General features: G+C 58.9%; 1 protein-coding gene across 3 annotated transcripts in view; it reads right to left on the bottom strand.

Moving 5' to 3' along the window:
- Nucleotides 1-687: 687 nt before the first annotated feature.
- Nucleotides 688-8,995, bottom strand: part of DHX34 (DExH-box helicase 34) — a 28,175-nt gene continuing 19,867 nt past the window's right edge. For 2 of the 3 annotated variants that reach the window (XM_007168192.2, XM_057534758.1), the window contains exons 10-17: nt 7,864-8,106; nt 7,451-7,624; nt 6,959-7,091; nt 5,635-5,741; nt 2,983-3,264; nt 2,019-2,195; nt 1,665-1,803; nt 688-935 (exon numbers count right to left, since the gene is read on the bottom strand). In XM_007168192.2, coding sequence (XP_007168254.1) covers nt 802-935; nt 1,665-1,803; nt 2,019-2,195; nt 2,983-3,264; nt 5,635-5,741; nt 6,959-7,091; nt 7,451-7,624; nt 7,864-8,106 — 1,389 coding nt within the window. In that variant the 3' untranslated portion in view covers nt 688-801. The remainder of the gene's footprint in view (nt 936-1,664; nt 1,804-2,018; nt 2,196-2,982; nt 3,265-5,634; nt 5,742-6,958; nt 7,092-7,450; nt 7,625-7,863; nt 8,107-8,995) is intronic. The other variant, XM_057534759.1, reaches the window with a different exon arrangement.

The following is an 8,995-nucleotide window of genomic DNA, read 5'->3' as shown; positions in this document are numbered from 1 at the left end:
GCAGAATGACCCTGGTGAACAGGCAGCCTGTGGGTCCACAGGAACACTGAACCCACCCCGTCCAACTCTCAAAGTGGCACATGTACATGGGCCAATGCAGCGTCTCCCGGGTTCAAGGGAAAGCAGAGGCCGTGAGTACAGACTCAGGAGAGAGCAGTCACCAGGGGCGATCAGATCCTGTACCTGGAATCTGAGGTCCCTGCTCAGCCTTAACTCCCCGGATCTACGCCAAAACACCTCAGGTGGCCTGCTGCAGCAGGAGGGATGAGAGCCAGACCATGAGGAGGACCAACAAGAGGCAGCTGCTACTTTCTGGATGGGCAGGAGCAGGCTTAAAGATCTGAGTCCATCGGTGAGACTTTTTTTTTTTTTTGGCTGCGTTGGGTCTTCCTTGCTGCACGCGGGCTTTCTCTAGTTGCGGCGAGCGGGGGCTACTCTTCGTTACGGTGCGCGGGCTTCTCATCACGGTGGCTTCTCTTGTTGCAGAGCACGGGCTCTAGGCACGCGGGCTCGAAAGTTGTGGCACGCGGGCTCAGTAGTTGTGGTTTGCGGGCTCCAGAAGCGCAGGCTCAGTAGTTGTGGCTCACGGGCCCAGTTGCCCCGCGGCATGTGGGATCTTCCCAGACCAGGGCTCGAACCCATGTCCCCTGCATTGGCAGGCAGATCCTTAACCACTGCACCACCAGGGAAGTTCCATCAGTGAGACTTTATTCACATATTTATGCTCCCTCCCCGCGTAGGCCGGGGGCTTGGGCGGGAGCCCCGGCCCCAGCCCTGGCCCTGGCCCAGGACTGGCTGGGCTCACACGTGCTGCCTCCTGTGCCGCAGCACCTCCGTGGGCGTGAACAGAAAGTCCTTCTGGCAGGCCTCGCAGTGGTAGGGCCTCTGCAGGGCGGATGCCTTCTGGAGGGGCTCGGGGGCAGCTTCCTCAGCCCCTAAGGGAGAGGAGACGGGAGGCTGTGAGGGGGACGCGCCATTGCATGCTCTCACCCCCACCCACATCCCAGAAACCTGGCGGGGTTAGGCTCTCTCCTGGCCTCTGGCGACTCCAGCTCTGTGTCCTCCAGGAAGCCCTCCTTGATCAATACACACACAGAGGCGAGTCTTTACTCTGTGTCCCAGGGGGTGAGAGAGACACAGAGAAAGACACAAGCAGAGACACAGAGACTGAAAGAGACAAACAGAGCCCAGGGGTGGGACCACGTGGCCCTACAGCCATCTCCCCAGCAAGCGCCAGCGTGTGGCGTGTGGGGCATCGCAGCAGACTCTGTGCCCGGGTCTGCCCACTGCAGCGTCCCCTGGCTGACAACAGGATGGACGTGGCCAAGGCAGAGACAGCTGCAGGACAGAGGAAAGAACAAGAGCCATGGCAAGAGAGAGACAGAGAAACAGACAGGAACACAGAGGCCGACCGGACAGGCGCAGACACAGAGACCAAAGAGAGACAGACAGCGCGGCCTGAGAACGAGGTGGTCCCAGGGCCTCCTGGTCCCAGGCTCTGGGTCCTTGTGACGGGCCCGCACGTGGCCCCAGCCAGGGCAGATGGCTGAGGTCGTGGGTCCCCAGAGTGTCGAGCAAGTGCCCCGAGGCACAGTCAACAACCACAGGCTGGACGGACAGCTGGGCAAACACAGGCGCGCCGGCCGCCACCGCCCCAGCCTCACCTGGGGGACCGTCCTGTGGGGCCTTGGGGCAGGTGTTCTCGTGGGCGATGCGCTCCAAGGGCGTGAAGGGCATGTGCAGGTCGCAGTGGGGGCAGGTCCAGAAGGTGCGGAGACAGTCGCTGTACAGGTCCGCGTCGCTCTGCGACAGGCAGGTTGTGTCAGGCCTGGCTCCCCACCGCCCCCCACCGCCAGCCTGGGACCTTCCCAAAACCCCTCGGGGCTGGCAGGCCCCTTTCTGAAACTGCATCCCTGGACTAAGCTGGAGTGTGGTTGGGGGCAGAGGGTGGGGGGAATCACTGAAGTCACATTTTCAGGGGCAGGAGGATGAGGGGCCAAGGTGGGGTCCGTGCTCACTGTGAGGCAGCTGTAGGTGAGGAAGTCAGTGACTGCGTAGCCCCCTTTGGTGGGATGGGGGGACGGGGTAGAGCAGCCAAAGAGGCCAGGGAGGCTGGGGGCAGCAGTGATGGTCTGGGGTCCCACATAGAGGTTCTGGATTTCCAGCCCTGTGAGCCGCCGGAGGCTGTAGGAAACCTGAACAAAGAGAGACAGGAAATAGGGGAGAGAGACTCAGGCAGACATGATCGGAGCACCTGGATCCAGCCGTGCCGAAAGTCCACCCCTGGACTTTTCAGTTATGGGGGCCAATTGCTTAAGCCAATCACAACACGGTTTCAGATACCATGACCACAGGCTTGTCTAGAACATTCCCTGATGCCCCATCCCCCATCTCACCTGCCTTCCCCAGACCCCTTCTCTCCTTATGACTGCTGGGAACACATCCAGACCTTAAGTCTGACCTGCAAGTCTGGCCACCTTGCCCCTTCTCCTCCAGCACGTCAGCCTGTTCCCCTTTCCCTGGTCCACTGGGTCGCACCCCATCCACGGGTAATAGCAATAGAATCAGGAGCAATTCTCAACTCCCCACCACTAAAAGAGGTGGGGGATCAGTTTCAAACCTGCTCCGTCCGAATTCTTCCTGTCTGTCCTCCACAAATAGACAGATACCTTACAGCTTCCCTCTCACACCCTGCACGCCCTTAACTGCAAACGAGGGGTAACCTGCACCACACATGCAGTATGTATTCATGAATATCTGTTGAATGAGGGCCGCAGGGGTTAATGGCATGGCTCCTGGGGTCAAACCCTGGCTCTCCCCTTACCAGCTGTGTGACGTTGGGCTTGTCATCAACCTCTCTGGTTTGAAAACCCCCAAATGTGTGCATACTGATGAGCTGGAAGCCAGGCCTTCCAGAGCTTTCATCCCTATGGCTGATGGCCCCTCTGGCCAAGGGGGTGCAGGTGCCCCGGAGGCGGGTACCTTGGACGCCGTGAACTGCAGCAGCTCCCTGCTCAGGGCCGCCACCTCCTTGCGGTTCACGGGGGCCTCCTCCTCCTCATCTCTGTCCTCCAGCCGCCACCGGGCCTGGTGGGCCAGCTGCCGGTCCAGGACGCTTTCCCAGTGGGCCCGGAGCCGCAGGGAAGCCGCCAGGAGCCGGACAGCACTCTCACTGTCCGCAAGCTGGAGCTCCAGCCAGCCATCGGCCACCAGACGGCAACAGTCACCATTGGTGTCCAGGGACCGGCTGAACAGCAGGAGGGACTAGAAAAGAAGGGGCAGGAGACAGGCAGTGGCAGGAGGGGCAGGATGCCATCATAGAGGGGCCCCCCGCCTGGCTGGGCTCCTGCCCACCCCCCACTCTCTCACCCACCCATCCAGACGTCCACCTGTCTCTCCAAAGCATCCACCCACCCGCACAGCCGTCCACCCAGCCCTGCAACAAATACTGGCCACACGCCTACCCTGTGCCAGACACTCTTCCGGGTGCCAGAGACACAACGTGAGCAAGATGGACTCAGGCCCCGCCCCACGGAGCTGAAATTCTACTCGGAGAAAGAGACTAATGAAGACTGAAGAGTAAAACACAGAGCAGGTTCCAAGAAGTCAGGGGAGTCGTCACCTGTGCTGGAGGCCAGTGGCTGTCTCTATCTTCTTAGGGTTGGGGCTACACGTGTGTGTCTTTGTCAACACTCGTCAAATGGCGTGCTTACTATGTGTATGTGTCACTCTCTATACCTTTTATCCTCAAAATATATACACAAATATTGAACGCTAGTTAATGGGAAGCATGCTGAAGTGCTTACAGGTGAAGGGTACTGATGTCAGCAACTTACTTTAAAATGCATCAAGAAATTCAAAAGAAAGCCCACCTATTAAAATAGATTGATGAGTGGAGAGGTGATAAAGCAAAGACCGAATGTTAGCTGTAGGACTGGGGAGTGGGAATATTGAGTGTTCACTCTACACTTCTTTCAACTTTTCTCTTTGAAAACTGTCAAGATAACACGTTGGGGAAAATTCTATGGGATGGGGCGGGGGTGAGTGGATAGGGCAGGACTGGCCACGGGTCGAGGGTCTGTGGGGCTGGTGATAGAATATGAGAGTTCAGTGTGCTATTCTGTCTACTTTTGTGCATGTTTAAAATTCTCCATCATCAGAAACTGTACGGGGCAGGGACAGGGGCAGGGTGGGGCGGATTAAAATATCAGGCAGCATCTCGGCCAGCAAAGCTGTGTTTCCGTCCTGAGGTCCTGCTGATCACCAGTGCTCCGGCCCTCGCCCCACCTCATTCCTCCATCCGGCGCTGGTACGGCATCTGGTGTGGTCTCTTACGTTTGTGCTTCTCTTTACCATTTGCCTCCCCCACTTATACATGAGCCCCACGAACACAGGGAAGCTTGTCCATTCTGATCACGACTGCATTCCCAGCACCCGGAAGAGTACTTAGCGGCTGGTGCCCGGTGGCCACTCAGCACATGTCTGAACGAAGACATAACGGAGCAGATCAGGGTTCGCTATCTTGGTGCCGGTGGAAATCAGCAACAACATCTCCCAGGGCTCTAGGAAGGGTTTCTCTCTTCCCTCTATGTTCCCTGGGATGGAAGCGAGGGGGTCGGGGTAACAGGGACGCCCACCTGATGGGGGGAGGCCTTAGGTGTGGCCTGTGACCCTGAGCTCAGGCTCAGCCACTTGCTCGCTGTGGGGCTTAGTCAAGGGACACGCCCTCCTCCTCACTGCCCCCTGCCCCCAGCCCCATCTTCTCCCCTATGAAGTGAGAATTGTGGCCAGGCCTGGAACCACAGGGTCGCCACAGTGGGCACACAGGTGTGGCAGCTACTGCTGTCAGGAGCCCCCCTTGCTGGCTGCAGACACATATACACACGTATATCTGCAACCTGAGCACGTCCTCAGCCTCCAGCGCCACCCGCTCCTGCCCTACGACCGCAGTCGCCTCCTTGCTGGGCTCCTGGCCTCTGCCCCGTGTCAGACCCTGTCCCAGCTCTGCTCAGAACCCTCTGGTGGTGGGGCAGAGGGGGATCCAGTCTCACCTGCCTCCCTGACCTCTTCTCCAGCCACGCTCTCCCTCACTGACTCTGCTCCAGCTGTTCCGTGTCCACACCAGGCACGTGGTGCCTCAGGGCCTTTGCACTTGCTCTCCGCTCTGCCCAGGACACTCTTCCCACAGAGATCCCTACGGCTCCCTCCCTCCCTCCCTCAGGTCTTTATTTGACTGCACCTTCTCAATGAGGCCCACCCGGATCGCCTAATTCCACACTAGAACCTGTCCCCTCCCCTCCCCCCTCAACCCACCCCTCCCCAATCCCCTTACCTGTTATTTTCATTTTCCCCAAACGCTTATCGCCCTCTACCCTATCATTTAGTGCTGCACTGCGTTTAGTGCTACTGCCCGCCCTCCCCCCGCGAGATGTGAGCTCCTGGAGAGCAGGAACCGGGTCTTGCCTTGTGCACCTTCCACAGGTCCTGGCACCCAGCAGGCACTCAGCGAGTAATGAATGACAGCAGCCAGCCTGGGGGAAGGCGGCTCCTCCAGGCCCACCCGGGGCCCCCTGCCCTGGGACGCAGCCATGGCACCGGGAGCCGGGAGGCAGGGAGGCTGGGGCGGGGACGCACCTGCAGAGCGGGGATGCGGACGCAGTTCACCAGGTACGGTTTGTTGGTCTCCAGCAGGGACACGAAGGTGAGGAGCTGGTGCTTGCTGCTCATCTTGTCCTTGTCATCTGAATGGGTCGAGGGGACGGCTCAGCTCCCCCGCCTCCCACACCCGTCATGCCCCAGCGGCTGCCTGCCCCACCCGGGCCATTCACACATCCACACAAAGAACAAGCGCACATGTGTAACGATAAAATGCCTGTGGCTTATTCTTAAATACTTTGCCAGGCTGGATGTGATTTTGGCTATTCAGTGATACTAAGAACTATTGTTAATTTTGTCAGGGGTGATGACAGCATTGTGGTGATGCAAAAAAACAATCCTTAAGAATATGATTTTTATTATTATTACTAACTGGTAAGATGTCTGGGACCTGCTTAACATGCTCCAGCAAAAAGGAAAAAAAAAAAATCAAGGGGACAGAAGAAACAAGGATGGAAAAATGGTGACAGCTACAGCTAGGTAAGAGCACGGAGGGTTCCTCACACTCTCTCTACTTGGAAGATGCTTGGAACTTTCAAAATGTTTTCAAAAAGGAGTAAAACAATGTAATAGGAAGAGGGTAAATTCACTTGGAATTTACAGCACTTAAAGATTAGAGAGAAAATTTCAAATTCTATCTTTGGTATTTAAAATCATAAACCTTACCTTTTGGGGTTACTTTTTACCATTTTAGTGCAGTGTGTTACTTTCTTTACAAACAGGAGAAGGATGAGCTGTGTTTCAGCGCTCAGGCAAAGCACACCACTAGTCCTTCACGTTGCAGACGTGAAGCCCGCTCCTGAGTGCAGGGCCTGCGCCCGCTCCTGAGTGCAGGGCCTGCGCCTGGGGAAGGGCACCCTGGTGGGACTGGCCTGGCCTGAGTGCAGCCTCAGCTGAGGCGACTTTTGTGGCCTCGATCCCACTAGAAGGTAGACCGAATCCAACTGCCTGAACGCTGGGGCTGGGGGGGCTCCCCAGGCAGGACCAAGCCCTGAAGTTCACGGGGCTCCCGGGACAGGTCTCCTGGCAGGCGCTGCTCTAACTGCTAAAACCTCAGGCCTTGGGACGGGCTCGGGGCTCGGGGCAGCCAGCACCTAGTGGGAGGGCGAGGCTCAGCAAGGGGTGGACTTGCCAAGGCCATCCAGCCACATCTGGCTCTTGGGACCTGCAGGTCCCACGTCAGAAGCCCCAGCGAAGCTGAATGTGGGGAGGAGCGAGGGGGTAACCCCAGATGGCAAGAGGCACCCTGAGCTCACTGTCCCGCCCCTCACGTCCCCGATGGAGGGCTTCTCCCCACCCCTACCTGGGCTCACTGTACCTCGGCTCCCATCGCCGCCCCTGGCCTCCTGTTCCTGTGTGTGCAGCACCTCAGGGCTGTTGGCGAAGATGCAGGTGGGGTGCAGCACGGCGCCCTGCTTGGTCTCGGTGTGGAAGATCTGGAGAAGCCGAAGGCGGGCGCTGGGTGACAGAGGCCCTCAGACTTGCTCTTCCTGCTGCCAGGTTCCCTCCTCCTCATCTCAACTCAGAAGTCTCCTCCTCCAGGAAGCCCTTCCTGACCTCCTCCAAGGCTGATCAGGTCCTCCTCCGCCCCTGGGTCCCCATCCCGACCCCAACCACTCTGGTCATCTGTCTGGGAATGAGTCTATCCCCCGCCCCTGCCACTAGACTGTAGCCCCACAAGGGCATGGCCAAGGCTGTTTCAGTCACTGCTGTATCCCCAGCACAGAGCACGTGCTGGCAAGGGGTGACAGACGACAAAACACACACGGGGACGGGGAGAGGGAAGGAGACCCACCTGGTCCGAGTCCTTGCGGCCGCTGTTGAACGGGTCTGGGATGGCAAGCTGGGGGTAGAGGCCCCGGCCCAGCACCAGCTTGAGCAGGGCCATCTGGTCCCGAGTCAGAGCCTGGGCCGAGCTGGCGGCCGCCTGCAGCTGCTCCAGGTTGTGCCGGAGCTTAAACTTCACATCCTGGTGGCAACACGGGGGAAGGTGGGTTCCCGAGGGCCCTCCCCGCTATCCCAGGGGCTTGTACTGGAATCTGTGGATCCAAGGGTTTCTGTAGACTCCTGTCCATGGAAACCTGCCTCCTGAATGAGGGCAGGGCTGTGTCCTCTCAGACCCCAGAGCAGGGCCATGTCCCATAAGACCCCCAGGGCAGCCCACATCCCCACCCACCCCAGGCACCAGTCAGCCCCGCGGCGCCTCACCTGGATGTCCACGTTGTCGCCGGCCCCCTGGGAGGCTGCGCCGCGCCGGTCCTCATCGCTGGAGCCGCCGTCCTGGTCCTCCGGGAGCCGCAGCACCTTGCGCCTGCGCCCCTGGCCCTCCTCATGCTGGCGCTTCAGCTGGTAGAGCGCCTGGCGCTCCCGGCGCTGCCGTAACCGACTGTAGCTGTCCCCCGGCTTCGAGGCCTGGGCCCTGGCCAGCAGCCCGTGGTCTTCCAACAGCTCCTAGGGGCGGGTGGGGCCCGAGTGAGGGACACGGGGCAGGCCAGGCGTGCTCTGGATGCAGACTCACGTTCCGGTCTGGGGCCTGCTGCTGGCTGGCACAAGACCTCACCCTTAGAGCCACACTTTTCCTCAAATGAAAAACGGGGCCCTTCCTGGGACCTCCCTGCTAGGGCTGTTAGGGCCGAAAGGGGCTGTATGAGAACAAGTCTTTGCACGGTGCCGGGCACATGAGTGCTCCGGGAAAGAGCCGTCTCTGTCATCGGCCAACGGAACGCCTGGGCCAGCCGCCAGGAGGGAGAGGAGGCCAGGCGATCACCACCCAGGGGCCTCCCAGGGGCCTCCTCTCCACACAGTCGTCAGCAGGCTCCGGGTACGCTCAGAAATGCCAAGACCTGGGCCCCATCCCAGAATGACTGAATCAGAATCTCAGGGGGGGTGGGTGTGGAATCTGGATATCACGGACCCTCCCCGTGATTCCAATGCACATTAGAGACCTACTGCCCACACCTTTGGAAGCAGTCTCCCAGGGACCTACTGGATTGGACCTTCTGTTTCTCATCGAGCCCCGACCAACGAGGAGAGATAGGATATCATATGTGACTCAGAGAGTGAGAGAGAGAAAAGGACCCACACTTTTCATTAGTTTCTCAGCGTCTGGGGCTCAACAAAGGTTGAACTGTCGCTCTTTAGAAAGTCAGAGATGTATAAAAAAAAAAAAAAGAAAGTCAGAGATGTTGAGAGATGCCGAGAACAGCTGGGATGTTGGTGGTCCCCAACGTGGAGACCCCTGTGATTGCGTGGGAGGCCGTGGCAGTGACCGTCCACCCTGGGCCGCAATCTGCCCTCCTGTAGCCGAGAGGAACGGTTACACCGTTATTTTCATTCCGTG

Source organism: Balaenoptera acutorostrata, chromosome 19 (genome assembly GCF_949987535.1).
Source record: "Balaenoptera acutorostrata chromosome 19, mBalAcu1.1, whole genome shotgun sequence".
NCBI lineage: Eukaryota > Metazoa > Chordata > Mammalia > Artiodactyla > Balaenopteridae > Balaenoptera > Balaenoptera acutorostrata.
Note: the sequence above shows the minus strand (reverse complement) of the source record. Positions and strands in the feature narration are given on the sequence as shown.